The sequence below is a fragment of the Poromitra crassiceps genome (genome assembly GCF_964638095.1).
Source record: "Poromitra crassiceps genome assembly, chromosome: 15".
Classification (NCBI taxonomy): domain Eukaryota; kingdom Metazoa; phylum Chordata; class Actinopteri; order Beryciformes; family Melamphaidae; genus Poromitra; species Poromitra crassiceps.
The window spans coordinates 1,079,901-1,100,458 of record NC_139634.1 but is presented as its reverse complement, the minus strand read 5'-3'; the positions used below and the strand labels follow the sequence as shown (position 1 = coordinate 1,100,458).

General features: G+C 46.9%; 1 protein-coding gene across 1 annotated transcript in view; it reads left to right on the top strand.

Moving 5' to 3' along the window:
* Positions 1 to 7,099: 7,099 nt before the first annotated feature.
* The window catches only part of LOC310790362 (alpha-1,3-mannosyl-glycoprotein 4-beta-N-acetylglucosaminyltransferase B-like), a gene marked incomplete at its 3' end in the record, with an annotated part of 103,890 nt that continues 90,431 nt past the window's right edge, over positions 7,100 to 20,558 (top strand). The window contains exon 1 of the mRNA XM_083652045.1: positions 7,100 to 7,226. Coding sequence (XP_083508171.1) covers positions 7,130 to 7,226 — 97 coding nt within the window. The 5' untranslated portion in view covers positions 7,100 to 7,129. The remainder of the gene's footprint in view (positions 7,227 to 20,558) is intronic.

Genomic DNA, 20,558 nt, shown 5'->3' with positions numbered 1-20,558 from the left:
TTGTTTTTTTGTCCCCCCCCCTCACCATTGTAAATCTCCATCTGACTGTCTGGCTGAATATGATCATACAATTTATATCTACGTTGACAAGAATCACAGGTATCTCTTTGCTAAAGCTGTGACAGGGGGCCTCTGACAGGGCCTTGCTGCAGCCGCCCCCCTCCCTTTGGAATGCCCTCCCCAGTCACATCTGACAGGCCAACACTCATTGTCTTTCATTATGTCATCTTTCCAAAACAGCCCGTTTCACTGTTGCTTTTGACCTATAATCTTTTTCTCATCTATTTTATTATTTTCTCTCTTAACTCATTGAGTGCCAGCCACTTTTGGAGAACGGACACTCCCAGTGCCAGAGTTTCAGAGCGTTTTCAGTGATTTCTCGAGGCCCACAGAATATTGTGTGATATTACTATGTAAACACCGAACACGCACAAAGAACGAGCTGACTCTATTGTATCATCAGCAAAAAAAAGTTTATTGATACCATTTTCCGTTCTTTAGTTATGAGCCGGAGAAGATAGGTTGTTTTGAGCAAAAACATGCGTTTCAAATTAGAAGCTGAGATATTCCGCCTTTTGTGAAATGCAGCATTTCAAGCACATTCACTGAGTCTGAAGCTAATATTTTCTGATGTAGTGACGTGGTGTAGTTGTGTGGTGCCCTGCGTGCCCCACCCCCCTCTCCCCCCCTCAGCTGCAAACTCCTCCCCACACTAACACACAGCCTAACACGCACCCAGTCTATTTTCGGAGTGCTCCGTTTTTGTGCGCCGGCTCCCAGCGCGACACGGAAAAGCCAAACCGGACTGCTGAGAATGGTTTGGCCCTTCGGCGTCGGGTGCTGCTTTTCTGGCGGCTAATCGTGTGGATAAACTGCAGACGGACAGACAGGGGCAGAGGGGCTCAGTTGTGGGCGCGGATTGACTGCTGTTCGCAGCCAACGTCAGCTCCAGACAGAGCAATCTATATGGCTCTGGCTGCAGCATGAGCGGTTTCTCTTTCATCACGGGGCTTTTTCCTGCTGTTTTCCGGACCTTTCTCTAATCTGGAGAGCACTGTCGCCACCTAATGAGTCCGTAAAATAGGTTATACACCTTCAATAGCTACAATATTTGTACAGGAGATGCCTGAGGCTTTGATCCACGTCCCACCGTCAAAAAACGCAATTGACGAACATAGTCGTCCTTGGCACTCTACGTTAGTATCTGAATTGACGAACATACTCGTCCTTGGCACTCAATGAGTTAAAGTTGTTTTATCCTGTATTTGTAAAGTGTCTTTGAGCACGGTCAAAAGCAACAGTGAACAGTGAAGCACTATATAATATACATTACATTACTAAACATACAATAATGAGTATTAATGTTCTGTAATTCATACTCTAATATTTCTTATATTTCCATTCTTATACTTCTACAATAATTAGAAGTATAACGGGCACAATTTCAAATGTAAAACGGCCCAAAAAAAAAGTATGTCTCAAATGTACGTATGTCTCCTGCAGAAGTGCCCCCCCCCCCATAGCTAAAAGTCAAACTCCGCCTATGAATATGATGTAAATACAGAGCAGAGAAGCCGAGGGAGAGGCCTGGCTGCCGGTCTTGAAGCCTCAAATACAGTGGCCGACCCCCCCGGCTTTCCTCTGATGACGCGGAAGTGAAGTGAAAAGCTGTAGTTCCTCGAATGGCCACTTGGGGGTCAGGGGCAGTAGGCATTCCCCCCCCCCCCATGTTAAAATGCCCGACTTTGTAACGGGATTAAACAGTTTTCCAGTCTGGGGGCAAAACGACCAGAGATGTGATCTAAAATAGTTAAAAAGTCATTTTTTTCATCTCAGCTGGACTTTAACGTGAGTAAATAGGTGTAACAGCACAGTTGAGAATTATTGACACATTCAAGCTTCTTTCTCTTTTTAATGATTGTCTGTGAGCTTCTGTCAAGCTGCTAGTTCTCATGATAAAAGATTCTCATTGTTGTCACAGTAATGAACCTTGATCTGTGTCTCAAACTATGAAATGTCCATGAATGTGAGGGAATTGGGCCTGGTAAGTCCTTGAATTGTGATGTTTTAAGAAGGTGTGGGAACCCTGAATAGTAGCAGCCGTGATACAGTAGTAATAGCAATAGCAGCCATTGTACTGTACAAAGTTCACGCTCATGCCCTTACTTACTTGCATCTATCCTAAATAGTTCAAATTTGTCAAACTCTCTCAACCATCTCCTCAGCAGACAGCTCCCTGACTGTGACTTCTGCTGGCTAAAAACATAACAACTAGATGTTTTAACAAACACTTCCTCTTGGGTGAGGATGGGCTGCTGGGACTTCTACAGTGTCTGAACCTGCAGGAACTGGACTTCTACAGTGTCTGAACCTGCAGGAACTGGACTTCTACAGTGTCTGAACCTGCAGGAACTGGACTTCTACAGTGTCTGAACCTGCAGGAACTGGACTTCTACAGTGTCTGAACCTGCAGGAACTGGAAGTGTGCTGGGAGGACTCAGTGGCTGTTTTCATCAGTTGACACCGTGTGCACTCGCAAACGAAAAAGAAAAGATTTCCGCACCCTTAAAATCTATTGCAACTATCGCACAGATTTAAGTGTGCGGAAATCTCTTCTGTTTTTGTGGTCAAATATTGTAAAAGATAGAAAACTGTACTGACAGTAGGATGTAGCTAGTGATTGGTATTGCTGTATAGATATGAGATACTATCACCATGTTTATTCCGTGCATGAGGTACTGTAGTCCAGCTTCCATGTAGAGGCCAGTGTTGTGTATTTACAACAGCCTGATGTCACCATCATCTCAATACTGGAGTTTATAATAAGGTGGAGTTTATAATAAGGTGGATGGCACTATAGTTGCTCATCTGCTCTGCAGTTGAACAGGCGAAAGGCACAACATGAGAGTGTGAAACGCGCAATATTTCTATTTAGAGAGCCCTGCCTGTCTGCCATCCTGCCAGCCGATGTTCTACCACTTTGAAGCAAAACTGTCCAAAGATGCTGCTCTTTTAAGGGCCGTATCTTACAAAGATGCAGGCGCGCGGGAAGCTATCTCCCACGAGGGGGTCTGAAGCATATACTCGGACTTGCGCGGCGCGCGAAGCGCGCCGCGCCGCGCCGAGCACTTTGCGCGTGCACGTGTGAGGTGCGTGCGCGTGCACGTGCGAGGTGCGAGCACACGCAAAGTGCGCTGCGCGGCGCGGCCTTGTGCGAGCATGCTGCGTGAAGTTGGCACTTGTAATGCACAATTTATTGTCTTAAAACTTGAATGGAATCAGGGGTGCCGATTTATGTCTGTGCCAGTGCGTGCCCATGCTTGCGCATGCCCGTCGCCCAACCCATCCCCCGATAAAGCGATAAAGCTGACGCAAACGCACATAGGAGATTTAACAGCGACCTACACACACACACACACACACACACACACACACACACACACTTCACACACCACTTCAGTTCGACAGAATAGGAACAAGCGACCGAAGCATGCTGTATGTGTCAGTCTGTCACTCTCTCTCTGATACCGCTCAATGCAAGTGTGTTTACTCACTACGTCAGCAGGGTAGAGTGCACTGACTCATGCAGCCAATCAGATCGGGTTATGTTTTGATCAACTCGTTTTGTAACCCGGGGCCGCCAGCGGGCCTCGGGTGGAGGAGTTTGCTATCAAATCAATGTAAAGAGACTCGACCCGCCCAGCCACAGCCTAGAGCCCAGAGCAGAGCACCCACGGGGAAATGAGGGGAGAGAGAGAGAGAGAGAGAGAGAGAGAGAGAGAGAGAGAGATGCCTGTGACAGTCACTGAAGTTTCGCCAAATGAGGGTGGGGGCGGGGCAGCTGGGGGGGGCTGGGGGGGGCTGCGTCAGGAAGGTGCAGGGGCTGAGGCCGCCACCAGGGGGGGCTGCAGCCCCGGCAGCTCCCCCTTTCCAGCGCGGTTGCAAAGATGCTACTCTTTTAAGGGCTGTATCTTACGCCAAGTGCAAGTGTGAAATGTTTGTTAGTTTCTATAGCACTCAAAATCTCAAAACAAAACCTTTGACTCACCACTGGGTCAGTACATCAAAAGCAAAAGAGGCATTTCAGCGGTGATTAAAAAGGAGATTTTGAGTGCTAGAAACTATCAAAGATTTTGCACTTGCACTGGGTGTGTGTTGCCCCTTTGAAGGCAGAAATGACAGTGATTTAGAGGTTGGTGCATACAGGTGCAGCAGGTGGAGTCTGTACAGGTGCAGCAGGTGGAGGCAGTGAAAGCAGGTGGAGTCTGTACAGGTGCAGCAGGTGGAGGCAGTGAAAGCAGGTGGAGTCTGTACAGGTGCAGCAGGTGGAGGCAGTGAAAGCAGGTGGAGTCTGTACAGGTGCAGCAGGTGGAGGCAGGTTACGGCTCTAGTATTTCGACCCCTTATAAGTGCCATGTCTGTGCGCTGTTGCCATGCCGACAGCTGCGTAACGAACTCTGCTTTGATGCCACAAACAACTGTTTCTGTGTTGAATGTCGCAAATGTGCAGTTAGTAAGTTTACTGCTTTTCTGTGTCAGTGGTGCCTCTAGCCGTAACACCCCCCATCTGTTTTAAAGCAGGCTGGTCTGTGGTTTGGTGTCTGTTGGCCTGAAGTCCACACAGTGCCTCATGGAGACCTCAGTGGGATGACATTGAACGCGTGTCCGTGTGTGTTAACACTCCTGCTGATGAGCTAATGTGCCTCTAGATGAGTTCTGTTGTTGATTCGATTTTTTCTTTCCTTTTTTACTTGAGGTTTTATTGACGTTTAATGTTCAACCGAATAGATATGTATATTTTTGCAGACAAAAGCGGTTTTAGTTTGAACTGTAAATTTGTAACTGTAAATTGCACTAATTGTTTTACAGATGCTTTTAGGTGTGATGTTCAGGTTGCTATCGATGTTATAATAACTATATATATAATATATGTATATAATATATATATATATATATATATATATATATATATATATATATATATATATATATAGTAGGCTATATGTTAAAAGATCAAACAAATAAAATGTTTCATCATAATAAACTAAGAACATCTAAGAACTAAACTCATTGTCAGATTTCCTTTATTGTGTGAACCCAAATTGTGAAACTAGTTCTGATACCCGTTACTTCCATGCTCCATGGCTCCCTGTCCCAGCAGGACATAGGACATCGCCGGCCCTGTGTCGGCTGACATGATGTGTCTCTTCATGGTCGGTATTACCAATAGATGCCTTAGGTCTTCTAATGTCATATGATACCAGAACCTTCACTCTGGCTTTAAAAACTGAGCCCGCTACTACATACAGCCTCAAGACTGTAAAACGAACCTTTAAAGTGCCGTTCTCCTTCTGTCCAGCAGGAGTCGCTGGAGGCCGCGCTCAGCACTATGGACTCACTGCAACACAGTGACAACATATCAAAATCATCAGCCTTATTCTGCAACACTTATCCAAACAGTGACACCATGCTTTACAAGACATACTGTGCAACATATGAGCAGTAAATAACATAAATAACTACAGAAGAAAAAAATGATCTCAACTACTTTGGTATTTCATTTTCTATTTAGCTTATATTTCCATTTTATATCTTTTACTACGTTTAATGTTACGCAATTGAAATTCTTAATGATTTCTATTGATCATTTTTCTGACTTTAACATGATTGTAAGCGTTTTGCACTTTTGAACATTTATACAACAGTTCAAAGTGAAGAGAAACAGGACAGAATGGGATGTCATGTGACATCTGAACCTGAACTCTTTAGCTTATTGAACACTAAACACTCAGAGCAGTGACGTCATGCCCATTCAAGCACCCCCTAAATAAATAAATACATAAACAAATAAATATAAATTATAAATAGTTTTGGCAGCAAGCGACTCCTGCCAAGTTAAATCCCGGCAATTTGTATTGTGGATAGGGATGCACGATATATCGGCAATCATATCGGTATCGGCCGATGTTAGTCATTTTTTAACATATCGGTCATATCGGTATCGGTCAGATGTTGCAATGTTAATATCGGTTATCATTATCAGCCAAATTCTTCACATTGATATGAAATAATGCAGTAAATCTATGATTTATGGGCTTTTCCAAAGGCTTTGCAAATAAAGAAATGCATAACTTTTTCAAATTCAGTGTTAACATGTGTTTTTCAGAATGTACAAAATGTGATGATCATAAAAATGTGGTTTTATACAGATCATATCGACATCGGTAAATATCGGTTATCGGCCATATCGGTTATCGGCATCGGCCAAAATTTTCATATCGGTGCATCCCTAATTGTGGATAGTCTTTTTATGTGAATTTATGCCACTTCTATTTTTTTGGGGGGTGAAGCAGACAAGATTTAAACTCTTATTGAAGAAAAGTGGTAGTAGTTAGCTGATAAGTGAGTGTAATTTTCAATAACCATAACAGGACAAATAATTGACACGAAAATGTCTAACAGTAGCCTATTTACCCTAATCTAAAGTGAGCTACAAAAACGGATTCGTGACTCAGAGGGCTGAGGTGTTTGAATGTGCTGACTCAGGTGTTCATCAAGCTAAATTGAATTGAAGCTCTGCTGTTAATTGGTCAGCCAATTAGAGCTAATGACTCAGCAGAGGTGGAGGAGACACGCTATTGGTGGATCAGACCAGTATTACATAACTCTCTCTTTCTCTCCAATTCAATTAATTTCACTCCGTTTTATATTGGCATGAATATTAGATGAGCAGTGTCGCCGGCGGTTTAAAAATGTAAACAACTGAATACAAATATTATAAAAAAAAACAAATAAATAAACAAATAAATAAATAAAATGACAAATGACCTTAAACCCTAACCCCCCTCTCTCTCAGCGTCTCTCTCTCTCTCTCTCTCTCTCTCTCTCTCTCTCTCTCTCTCTCTCTCTCTCTCTCTCTCTCTCTCTCAGTCTCCTCCCTCTCTCTCAGATCGCAGCGCTACAAACAGAGCGCGGTTCAGTCGTGCTGCTCCGACGTTGAGAGCTGCTCGTCTCTCTCTGTCCCTGTCTCGCTCGGTGTCTCTCTCTCTCTCTCGGTCTCGGTGTGTGTCTGCCAGTGTCTCTCTCCCTGCCTCTCTCTCTCTCTCTCTCTGGACATGGTCCCGGGGAGATGAGGCTCAGAAATGTCTCCTTCCTGACGGTCTTGTTGTTCGGGCTCTGCGGGCTGGTCTCCCTGTCCTGGTACACCGCCTTCAGCAGCTCCAGAGGTAAGACACACACACACACACACACACACACACACACACACACACACACACACACACACACACACACACACACACACACACACACACACACACTGCACACACACGGGAAGGGGGGGGGGGGGCGCTCGGTTTACACACCGCCACACGCCTGTAGGGGGGGGGGGGGGGGTCTGCTGGGGGTTGGTTTGTGTTTTTGCTGCAGCAGCTGCTCTCTGTGTGTGTGTGTGTGTGTGTGTGTGTGTGTGTGTGTGTGTGTGTGTGTGTGTGTGTGTGTGTGTGGAGCAGGGGAGCGCTTGGTTTGTGATGCAGTGCAGCACTGGCTTTGTTGCATGGATCTCTGCTACAGGAGCAGATGATGATGATGATGATGATGATGTGTGAAGGTTTGCATGCATGCAGCAGGGAGGGAGGGAGCGCTCGCTTTGTGATGCATCACACAGCAGGGGGGCGGGGCAGTGGGATGGATGGATGGATGGATGGATGGATGGGGGGTGCAGCCGTTCCTGGTTTGCATAATTCTCTGCTGTGAGGTGGAGGTTTTGCATGTTGGACATTCAGGAAAAAGGAGCGCTTGGTTCATGGTGGATGACAGGCTGACAGGCTGACAGGGAGGTGTGTGTGTGTGTGTGTGTGTGTGTGTGTGTGTGTGTGTGTGTGTGTGTGTGTGTGTGTGTGTGTGTGTGTGTGTGTGTGTGTGTGTGTGTGTGTGTTAACCTCTGCTGTAGGAGCAGGTGATTCATTGGCTGCTGGAGGCTGTGCAGCAGCTCCAGTGGTAAAGGGAGCGCTTGGTTTGGGATGCAGCAGCTAGGGGAGAGGGGCGGGGTGCGTGTGGCTATGGATCAGCTGGTGTCAGTGTGAATCAGTCTGCTATGGAGAGAGAGATGAGAGATATGAGGTTGAAAGGGGGGGGGGTGAGTCAGGTGGAGTGGCTGTGAGGTGAAGGGAGCGCTTGGTTTTGGTTTGAGACACCGGGGGTGGGGGGGGGGGGGGGGGGAGAGGGGTGCGTTTGGGTTATGTGTTGCAGCTGGTGTGCTTTGATCTGTGGTTGTTTGCATGCTGTGTGTGGCTGCACTGCCAGCAGGTCCGGAGGCGAGGGGACGCTTGGTTTGTGATGCATGCCATTTTTTACATGCTTTGTGACGGGCGGAGCCATTCTTTCACATAGACGTTAAACAGCTCCTCCTGCCTGCCCCACAACGCATCTTCTATCCATGCACTACCGTCATCACGTCTATATATTATAGATGGATAAAATAGATGAAATATTCATTCTGAATGCATTGATTCAGCGTCCCACGGTAGGCTCTGTCAGCTCATGACACTCTCTTTTATCACTCCCTCCAGGAACGACAGCACACCATGTAAACAGCAATAAAACACAAACACATGTTTTCATTAAGCTTTCAAAATCCATACAAAACCTCCAGCGCCTCCATTCACAACATGTGTCTCTTTATGTGGGCCTGTTGGTGATACTTTAATCTACTACACGTGATACCGGCTAACCTCATAGCATATCAGATCATATCAGATCATATCATATCGTATCATATCGTATCGTATCGCATCGTATCGTATCGTATCAGTATCACCGTCATCAAAGCCACCGTCAAACTGTTTCAATACATAACAATGTACAGAATAAAGACACCTTGACTCAAACTGTCAACTGAAAGAGGACATGACACATGTAATCATGTGACTCTAGTTCATTTGCATTTCACCTAAACAAAAAGACGGGACACTGCTTTCAAGTCAGACGTTTACCTCCATTTGGTAGAAAGATGAGCAACGTTTCCCCTTTTCACCAGCTAGGGCGCTGCTTGATGACATCACTATTCACTAGGCTGTCTGCACAGTACTGTGCAGTACAGTGAAGTACACAGGTGAGTTTTTATTGTATTTTATATTTGTATGTGACTTTATTTATACAGGGGTGGTCCTTGAGAGCAAGCTCTCATTTTCCAGGGTGCCCTGTGACAGAGGTGCCCTGTGACAGAGGTGCCCTGTCTGTGACAGAGGTGCCCTGTGAGAGAGGTGCCCTGTGACAGAGGTGCCCTGTCTGTGACAGAGGTGCCCTGTGACAGAGGTGCCCTGTGACAGAGGTGCCCTGTCTGTGACAGAGGTGCCCTGTGACAGTAAGACATGGATCAAAGTTACAAAATTAGAGACGGACAAGAAATGGACAATCAAAACGGATGATAACAGCACATCAATTAAGACGAGAGCGCCCCCCGTGGTGGTGCCCTGTAGGACAGGCCTATTCAACTGCTGGCCCTCTGTGTCCCCCCTCTCTCTCCTCTCTCTCTCTCTCTCTCTCTTTCTGTCTGCCCCTCTCTCTTCTCTCTCTCTCACACCTCTCTTTCTGTCCCCCTCTCTCTCTCCTCTCTCACACACACCTCTCTCTCTCTCTCTCTCTCTCTCTGGCCCCCCTCTCTCCTCTCTCTCTCTCTCTCTCTCTCTCTCTCTTTCTGTCTCTCTTGGTTGGTGAAAAGCTGAAATGTTAATCGTTCTATCAAATGTAGGTAAATGTCCGACTTGAAAGCAGTGTGCTGTCTTGTCTGAGGTGAAATGCAAATGAGCTAGTCACATGTTTCATGTCCTCTTTACGTAGAATTAGGTCAACAGGAAGTACCTAAGACATAGCATATGATCCCAACATGATGCTGAGATGTGATTGGACGAGACATAGCATGTCAGCCCAACATGATACTGAGATGTGATTGGACGAGACATAGCATGTCAGCCCAACATGATGCTGAGATGTGATTGGACGAGACATAGCATGTCAGCCCAACATGATGCTGAGATGTGATTGGACGAGACATAGCATGTGAGCCCAACATGATGTTACTCAGATGTGATTGGACGACTTTATTGGACAAGCAGCAACGTCCCAGTTGGACAGAAGGCTTCATTCGGTCTCGTCGACTCAACACAGGAGTCACTCATCCGGGCGACGTGTTGGCTCAGTGGTTAGCACTGTTACCGCCCCCATCTGGCAGAGTCAGGTTATAGCACTGTGGCCTCACAGCAAGAAAGGTGTGGGTTCAAATCTCCTCCCCGCTCCTTTCTGTGTGGAGTTTGCAGGTTCTCCCCGTGTTTGTGTGGGTCTCCTCCCACATTCTAAAGACATGCTGTGTTTGTGTAGTATAAGTATTGCTATTAGGGATGTCAACGGTTAACCGTTAATCGATTAACCGTCGCTAACGTCGTTGTTCGGTTATTGCTGTCGGTCTATCAGTTAATAAAAAAAAAAAAAAAAAAAAAAAATTTTTTTTTTTGGTCTATTTACTCAATGAGCTCATGCCCAAACAAGGCGTGTCTATTTAGATGCTGAAATGTTAATGCTTTTTGTGTTAGAAATTCTAACACAAAAAGAATTTGTGTTGAAATGTTGATGCTTTTTGTTAATGCTTGTTAATGCTTTTTGTGTTAGAAATTCTAACACAAAAAGCATTAACATTTCAGCATCTAAATAGACACGCCTTGTTTGGGCATGAGTTCATTGAGTAAATAGACAAAAAAAAAAAAAAAAAAAAAAAAAAAAACATTTTTTTTTTTTTTTTTTTTTTATATTAAAAAATTATGAATTAACCGATAGGTTAATCGATTATTAGCGTCGGTTAATCGAAAGTGAAATTAACCGAAAATTGACATCCCTAATTGCTATGTACAGTAATCTAGTCAAACGTGTACTGTAGTATGTACAGTAAATGTATGTAACCTGTGTTGTGTAGATATGATGTACTAGGGTTTCGGCCCCAAACCCTATAGCCCGCTGTGCAGGCTCGCCGCCCACAGCTCGGCCGCTGCACGGTCTCGCCCGCAGGTCGGCTGCTGCGTGGCCTCGCCCTGCTCTATTGGCATGTGCAGCGCACAATCGCTCAACTTCGCATCACTGATGACGTCACAATGCCTATGACATCACTGATGATGTCACAATGCCTATGACATCATCAGTGATGTCATACGATGAGATTTTGTGCTGTGACATCATCAGTGGGACACAAATGGAAACAGACAGAGCCCACTTGGATTACATGCTATGTAAAGTCCTTTGACATGCTTGTGTGATAAGGCGGGGCTATAAACAGACCTGAACTGAACTCATTTGACGAAGACGATTGCCGCTCATTCATTGGCTGTCCCACTTCCTGTGTTTTGAGCGACTGCACCAGCATAGCAGGCAGTGTGCAGTACCCTACGATAACAGCGAGGGGGCGTGCATGGGGTATTGGTGAGGACTCGGGGTTTGACAGACTGACCCGGCACATACCGGAACTAAAAAGATGAGTTCCAAAATGTTTGTTGTTTTTCGCCCATCACGATATGCCAGGAGAGAGGGGCGGAGCCAGGAGAGATGGGCGGTGCCAGGAGAGAGGGGTGGTGCCAGAGCAATTTAGAGAGAGAGTGACGTCAGCAGAGGACCAAAATGTGTGACTCATTAGCCAATGAACAGCCAGGAAGGGGTCTCGTGCTACTTTTGCATGCTAAAATAAAGCTGATAATGTACAATTTGATTCAAGAAAAAAAAAACTTTCAAAGTACAACACAAACTGTCCATTTTGCTGCAACTCGACAGTGCTGCTTAATCCAGGACCTTACTTCCTGGAACTCTTGAGAGTAAAAAACTGGTCCATTGGAGTGAATGGAGATGTTGCGACTCTTCTATATACACGGTTCTGGGTGGTGCCAGGAGAGAGGGGCTGTGAGGGGCGGTGCCACGAGAGAGGGTCGGTGCCAGGAGAGAGGGGTGGTGACATGCCAGAAGAGATGGGCGGTGCCAGGAGAGAGGGGCGGTGCCAGCAGAGAGGGGCGGTGCCAGGAAAGAGGGGCGGTGCCAGGAGAGAGGGGTGGTGACATGCCAGAAGAGATGGGCGGTGCCAGGAGAGAGGGGCGGTGCCAGGAGAGAGAGGCGGTGCCAGGAGAGAGAGGCGGTGACAGGAGAGATGGGCGGTGCCAGGAGAGAGGGGCGGTGCCAGGAGAGATGGGCGGTGCCAGGAGAGAGGGGCGGTGCCAGGAGAGAGGGGTGGTGACATGTCAGGAGAGAGGGGCGGTGCCAGGAGAGAGGGGCGGTGCCAGGAGAGAGGGGCGGTGCCAGGAGAGAGGGGCGGTGCCAGGAGAGATGGGCGGTGCCAGGAGAGAGGGGTGGTGACATGTCAGGAGAGAGGGGCGGTGCCAGGAGAGAGGGGCGGTGCCAGGAGAGGGAGGTGGTTTTGTGTTGTTTTGTTGCAGCGGGTTGGTGGGAACAGAAACAGATTATGTGAGTCTGCATTAAGCTTCTGGCATACTCTTCGCGCCCAGCCAAGCGCATAGGGCGCGCGGCGATTATGACGTCATCGCACGGGGCGTGTCGGGGGGTGAGGTCTGAGCGCAGCGCGGCGCGTCCATGGAGATTTTTCTATCAGCGCGTCGGGTTTTGCTGCCTGTGCCTGTGAGATCTCCGTGGTAGGCTATCAGCGGATATCTGCTGTGATTGAGTCCTCACCGTCGTAAAGTCACCTTTGAAGCATGACGTTCGATTATAACGAACTAGTTGTGTGGCTTAGCCTTCCCAAATGTTGAGGGTCGTTTTTTAGAATTTAATACATAGAATTGGGAACGTTACATTCAATTTCATTCAGACTGCCTGGAGGAGCGAGCTGAGCACTGAGTATGTTCTGTTTTGGCCTGCGCAGAGTGCGTGCACCCTCCCCGGAGCCCCTCCTCCAGCGCGTGCGCGAAGAGTATGCCAGAAGCTTTAGAGAGAGCCAGGTGGAGCAGTTCAACGAGGAAGAGGCGTTTGATTTGTCATACGTTGTGCGCCAGGAGAGAGGTACAGCTGGTACAGCAGCTTCTCTTTTGTCTCTGGACCAGGATCAGATGAAGTGATGTTTGCCTGCAGGGGCATCAGAGGGAAAGGGAGCGCTTGGTTTGTTGTGTGTGTGTGTGTGTGTGTGTGTGTGTGTGTGTGTATGTGTGTGTGTGTCCTCAGCAGAGACAGGGCTGATGTTCACGTTTTAAATTCAAAACAACTTTATTAATCCCACCAGGGACAATTAGTTTGGAGCAGCTTGTTGTCCACAGAAAGATCCAACAACATTCTATAAATAATGTTGATAAATACACTTATGAACACAATAAATAAAGATGACAATAAAGATAAAAACCAACATTCCCAACAACAACAATAATGGTGTGTGTGTATACATAATATATGTATATGTATATGAATATATGTGTATATATATGTATGTATATATGTGTATATATATGTACCGTAAATTCCGGACTATAAGCCGCACCTTTTTTCCCGTTTTTTGGCCTTTTTTGGCCCCTGCGGCTTATATAACGGTGCGGCTTATCTATGGATTTAAAAAAAAAAAAAAAAAAAAAAAAAAAACTCTCTTTTTTAGCACTCTTTCTAACTATAAAGCCACTTCTGTTTTAATTTCCTCTCTTGCCCTCTTTTCACCACACTGTATGACACTGTATGACACTGTATGACACTGTATGACACTGTGTGCACTGTAAATAACAACACAGGTGGTGTTGTGTTATGTTGTTTTGTTGAAATGTTAATAAATGGGAGCATTACATATGGTAATTAAACATTAAAACACAAAAAAAAAAAAAAAAAAATACCATTAAAACACCCGCGGCTTATAGTCCGGTGCGGCTTATATAAGAAAAAAATAGTCAACTTTGAAGGTGCGGCTTATACACCGGTGCGCCTTATAGTCCGGAATTTACGGTATATATATATATATGTGTATATGTGTGTATATATATATACTGTATATATATGTATATATATATACATATATACATATATACAGTGTATATATATATATGTATATATATACATATATACAGTGTGTATATATATATATATATATATATATATGTGTGTGTGTGTGTGTGTGTGTGTGTATATATGTGTGTGTACATATGTGTATGTGTGTATATATATATATATATATATATATATATATATATATATATATATATATCGTCGCTGTCGCGGCAGGAACTCGAATCTCCAAAACAGCAACTTTTCAGGAAGTTAAAAAAAACCTGTTTGCTCTTAAAATACTGAACCAAACGTTGTCAAAGTTGGCACATGTCTTAATTATAGTTAGTTTCCCGCTGAATGTGTCATTACTTTATTAATATCTTACCTGGATAAGCTCAAATAATGATGTTTATATTATCAGTCCGACTTGGAAGCACTCTCTCCCGGCCAGTCAGGTGCTGATGGCCGCCTCCCCTCTGGTATGCTCATGCACGAGCAGCAAGCTCCGGGCCGCGGGGGCGCGCGCAGCAGTGCAGCAGTGCTCCTCGCCTCTCATGGCCGAGGCGAAGGCTTTGCCATGGGGATGAGAACAGTCTGACATAACCTAACGTTACTTTATTCTCGTCAGAAAACACTCCGATTTGCATGTTAAAACAAGTTTGCAGCCTAGGAATAACTGGAAAACATTTTATTGATCTATTCACGTCAGAGGAAGCCAGGATTAAACAAAACGATATGAGAAATACACAGCACATCTGCCATGTGACTTTTCCGGGTTTACTGTCCTGCGTGGGGGGGTACAGATGGAGGTAAGGGAGGAATTTCGAGGTTTGACTGACAGATTGAGGGCGAATGGCGTTACGAGAATTACTCACAAGCTCATTTTAATTAGGGATGCACCGATCGATCGGCACGTGACCGGAAATGGCCGATTTTCACGTGATCGGCCTTGATCGGTGATCTGTTCCGGTCACTCTAAATAGCCGATTCTGTGAGCCGATTTTCACATGACGTGCGCGCACCCCAAAGCACCGAGACAGGCACCCAGCCACCACGCCACACACGCCAGCATACCTTCCTCGTTGTGGATTTTTTTCACGGTCAGTGAAGTAGACAAAGCTCGCAGTTTGTCACACATGCAAGTCGAAAATAAGCCGTGGAGACAGAGATGCGGCCGAGTCCCGCTCGGCTGGAGTCCGGTCTGAGCGGCTCGCTTCACCTCACTGGCCCCTCTCTCTCTGCTCTCTCTACCCGGGAAGCGGTGCTCCAGCAACCCGCCACCGCGCACAGCCGGCTTGGCGAGGTGAACGCGAGCATTGTGTCCAGTATGATAACCATTCCCCGACCTGCTTTTCCATTCCACATCAGCGCTGCTGCCTCAGCCTGTCAAGTCATGTTGTAACGTGACGTGGATACAGGAGAGACTATTTGTTTCGTATTGCAAATAGAACGACATGAGAACGACGGACATAATAATAAAAATGCATCGGACTCACAAGTGTGCAACGTTTTCTGTGCGTGACGATATTTTTTCGGATGGCAGATAAAAATACGCATACCAAACTTCGGACTGTGTGTAAACTCCGCCTGATATTCAGACTGAAGATCGTTACTGTAACTCATAAACTCATTTCCCCTCTACTCAAGAGGACTGGTCTGGAGCCAGTCTATAAACTCCTTGTCCATGGATCATTTTGATGTTCTGTTGCACCTGTTTTCTTTTGGAAAAGTAAATGCATGATAGCTGTGGGATATAGGCTATTGGATTTCATTTAATTTTTGTATTCATTGTATTTGCACAAAAAAGCTCTGTCCAGTAGCCTAACCTGGAACACTTTTATTTTGAGTGTTTGAGTGAGAAGGTCCTACTTCATGCAAATGATAAGAATTGTTTATTTGTTTATTTGGATCCCCATTAGATGTAAGAATTGTTCTATGAATCTTAATTTTTAAACAAAGTTACAAAAACGTTTGTGTAAGCTGTCAATTGTTGTTTTTAGAAAAAAAAATCAGAATCGGCAAAAATCGGTATCGGCAAGTCAGACTATTCAAAAATCGGAAATCGGAATCGGCCAAGAAAATGGCAATCGGTGCATCCCTAATTTTAATGCTTTTGTGTATATATATGTATACCGTATGTAGATTCTAGTTTTGTGTATTTTGTAGTGGCGAAATCTTCGGGGTCTTGTTTCTTGTTAGATTGCCACTTCTAATTACTCAGCGTGGCCGGGGTCATTCTGAAGGTGTGGGTAGGGTCATTCTGAAGGTGTGGGTAGGGTCATTCTGAAGGTGTGGGTAGGGTCATTCTGAAGGTGTGGGTAGGGTCATTCTGAAGGTGTGGGTAGGGTCATTCTGAAGGTGTGGGTAGGGTCATTCTGAAGGTGTGGGTAGGGTCATTCTGAAGGTATGGGTAGGGTCAGATGGGGCAACCCTAGTTCCTTCAAAAAGGTATTGTTTTAAAAGACAAAGTTTGAATCGGCTAGTTGTCTGAGACCAGACACCTGACGAATGCACACTGAAATGGCATTTTGATGTGCATTCTCTCTCTCTCGCTCTCTCTCTCGCTCTCTCTCCCCCCATCTTTCTTGTCTCACCCGCACACAGACACACACAACCTAAATTCACTTAACAGCCGTTAATGGAGTCGCACCTGATTCGAATGTAAAGATTGTGAACTTTTCAGAAGTTTACTTAGAATTTGTGCAAAAAGACTGAATGGAAACACGGCTACTGTCTGCTAGCACGTTGGTGGCAGGCTTCTGTACAGGCACAGCTGGGAGGAAGCTAAGCTAAAGCTAAAGCTGGGTCACCAACGTACGTAGTTACTGATGCCAGTACATCGTTACCACAGCAACCTGTGCAGATAGGTTGGTGAAGTCTGGACACAAATCTGTTGAGATCACGTCAGACTGCCGGCCCAGATGTGATTTTTGGCAGTGCAGATAATCTTAAAGATCCGATTTGAGAAACAAATGGGATTTGCCTGCAGTGTGAACACGGCTTTACAGTGCTGTACTGTAGGATTACTGTCAACTGCCTTCTGGGAAACCCTTGATTTTCTGTCCGTTCAGCTGCCAAACTCACCAACTGCTGCCTGATTTCAGAGGGATCAGACACGGTCGTGACTCATACGCACACACACACACACACACACGCACACGCACACGCACACGCGCGCGCGCACGCACACACACGCACGCACACACATGATGCACGCACACATGCACACATGCACGCACATGCATGCACACATGCACACACACATGCATGCACAGGCGCACACACACACACACATACACACGCACACGCACACATGCACACGCACATACATGCACACATACATGCACACACACACACATGCACACACGTCTCTCTCTCACTCTCACACACACACACACACACACAAACACAAACACGTCTCTCTCTCTCACGCGCACACACACACACGTCTCTCACTCACACACACACACACACACACACACACACACACGTCTCTCTCACACACACACACACACACACACACACACGCGTCTCTCTCTCACGCGCACACACACACGTCTCGATCTCTCTCACACACACGCGCAAACACACACACACACGCACGTTTGAGTTTCACTGGAGTTTATTTTGTCTGTTGGAGTCTAATACTGCATCCAAGACAACTCTGAGCACAACTTTCAATTTGGATTTTTTTCTGACCCCCGGAACACACGCTGTTACAAAAAACGTACACAGCTAGCTAATGTGATTGGTAAAATAGCTGTTGAATTCAACATATTGCTCTAATCAGAGCAAAATATAAACAATATAAACACGTTTGCACACCTCAAATTAGGTCAACAAACACTTTGATGACGTCGACCCGGACAAACCGGAGCTGAAAATGATACCCGGATTTCTGACCTGTAATTCCGACCTCGACGACCGTTCAATAATTTTTTACAGGTCGGCGTCGTCTTGAAAGTGCTAACTGCAGATGAACTGGTACTGACCACACACACACACACACACACACACACACACACACACACACCTCTCTCTCTCTCACACAGACCCTCAGGCTCGTTGCTGCAGAGTGGAGCATCGATTCACACACTGATGGCAATTAAACTGGGCGTGTGTGTGTGTGGCTGTGTATACGTGTGTGTGTGTGTGTGTGTGTGTGTGTGTGTGTGTGTGTGTGTGTGTGTGTGTGTGTGTGTGGCTGTGTATACGTGTGTGTGTGTGTGTGTGAGCGTGTTGGTGTGTGTGTCCACGCCTCAGCACTCGGGTAAATGAGTTTGGTTTTTAAAGCAGGCTGTTGTTGGAGGTGCGTTTGGTTTATGTGTTGCTCAGGTCGTGAGGTGCGTTTGGTTTATGTGTTGCTCAGGTCGTGAGGTGCGTTTGGTTTATGTGTTGCTCAGGTCGTGAGCATGAGCAGTTGATTAGAAGCCACCGAGGCTAACAATTTAGCTAACACTAGCTAGCAAGCGGCTAACTAGTGTTAATGCAGGAAATGCAAAGCCATAATGACAGAGGGAAAAAGATGAGACAGCTGGGAATGTCAACATGTTCTCAGACTATAGGCATCAATAATCTAAGATCGATAATTGATCGTTAAGGAATATGATCATGTATATATTGTAACGGATCAGGTATTCGTCCAAGGAACCAGGAGACTTATCGTTGGTACAGGCTTTTATTCTTGGCTTCACACACAGCTCCTAGCGGTAGCTTCGCTGCTAGCTATACACACAACCAGCCAGCTCTCTCCCATATACAGACTGACTCCTGCCACGAGACAGGATGCCCACTTACACACCGTTCCCCCCAGGAACACACCCACACACATCAGTTCCTAGCTAAACACGGAAACACCACATTACATGTAAAACCCTAGATCGCTACATATTCCCCGCCCAACAATAACCCGCGCCCACGCGGGCACCCACAACCCACACATATCCCCCTGTACCAAAACACACAACACAATAACATTTTTCCCCAAGTACTCCCTTTACCCACATTTTCAATTAACATTCCCATACAACAACATTTCCATTTCCCAACAAACAGTCCTTTTCTTTTTACACCCATTTCAGTTCAACACAAGCCCCACATTTCAGTTCAACACAAGCCCCACATTTCAGTTCAACACAAGCCCCACATTTCAGTTCAACACAAGCCCCACATAACCCCCACATTTACATTATTCCTTTTTTCTTTTCCCATCCATTTAAACCACCACCATTTCCTTACTCACATTATCACACTTCACTTCGACCACCATTTCCATCCCCCCTTTCAAAGCTTCTGTCCCACCTGAAGCACATTAGTCCCTCTCAACCCCCAGTGGGGTTAGTCCCACCTGAAGCACTCTTTTCGGTCCCCCCTCTGTGCCCCACAGTCATCACACGCCCTGCAGTATCTCCGCACGTCCCCCTTCTGTTTGTCCCAGTAGCCAAATGCACGAACACGGCGGAGTGTCTCTTCAGGCCCACAATGACCGGATCCGGGGGAACCGGATCTGGGGGCCCTGTGTGCCTACCGTAGCGCCAATCCCTGCAGGTAGCTGGGCACCACCCTCTGGAACTCCCCCTTTCCATGGTCTAACCTCGCCAAAACCCCATAGTCAGTCAGACACAGGTCCGAAAACATGTTCCACAGTCCCTTCGTGACACCGGAACACGCGTGCATCTCCTCCGCAGGGGGCCGGCGTCCGGCCGTTACCCCCGCGAGCACCGGACCGATATCCACGTCCTCCGCCTGCCTGCGTCTCCACTCGTGCTTGTCGACCTCCCAGATGGCCATGACCTCGTCTGTCACGTCCACATCTGAACAGTCCCCCTCGTCTTCCTCCAGCTCTTGCACTCGGTCGTCCTCCCGTCCCCCTCCCCCAGGGGGCGGCGTGCCCAGGGCAGCAGGGCGAACACCACCGGCATCCATCTCCACCTCGGCTTTCTGCACAGCAACTGTGGGGGGTGTGTAGCGGCTAAGTTGTGCCGGTTCCCCCGGCGGTAACCCCTCTCGCTCACCCGGAGACACGAGCGTCGCTCTCCCGACTGTAACAACGCTGCAGATGCTGTCTCTCTCTTCCCGCTGGCTGCTCCCCTGGAGCACCGTTCTCCTGACCGTAACAACGTTCTCTTCTCCCCGGCCGCTCACACTCTCCCCAGCCTGTGTCTCCCCTCTGGCCTCCACACTCTCAGTGCAGTCTCTGGCTAAGTGCTCCGGCGAACGGCACGTCCAACAGAGTCTCACCTGCCCGCCGCCTGCACGTCTCTCTTCTCCCACTGTCCTCCGGTCCCCGACAGCCTTTCGACACTCTCTGGCCAGGTGTCCAACCGCACCGCATGCCCAGCAGGCTCCCTGCTGTCCATGTCATTGTCCCGCGTACCTGGTCTGTTCCCCGGGACCGCTGCGACACCACCTCGCCCGGTGCCCCGGTTCCCTGCATGTCCAACACCGTCTCTCTTGCGGCTCCTCCGGCCGTTCTCCACGCTGCGCCACCACCGCGCTCAGCAAGTCCACACGCTGCATGACTTCTCGTAGCACCCTCATCAGCTCCTCTGCCC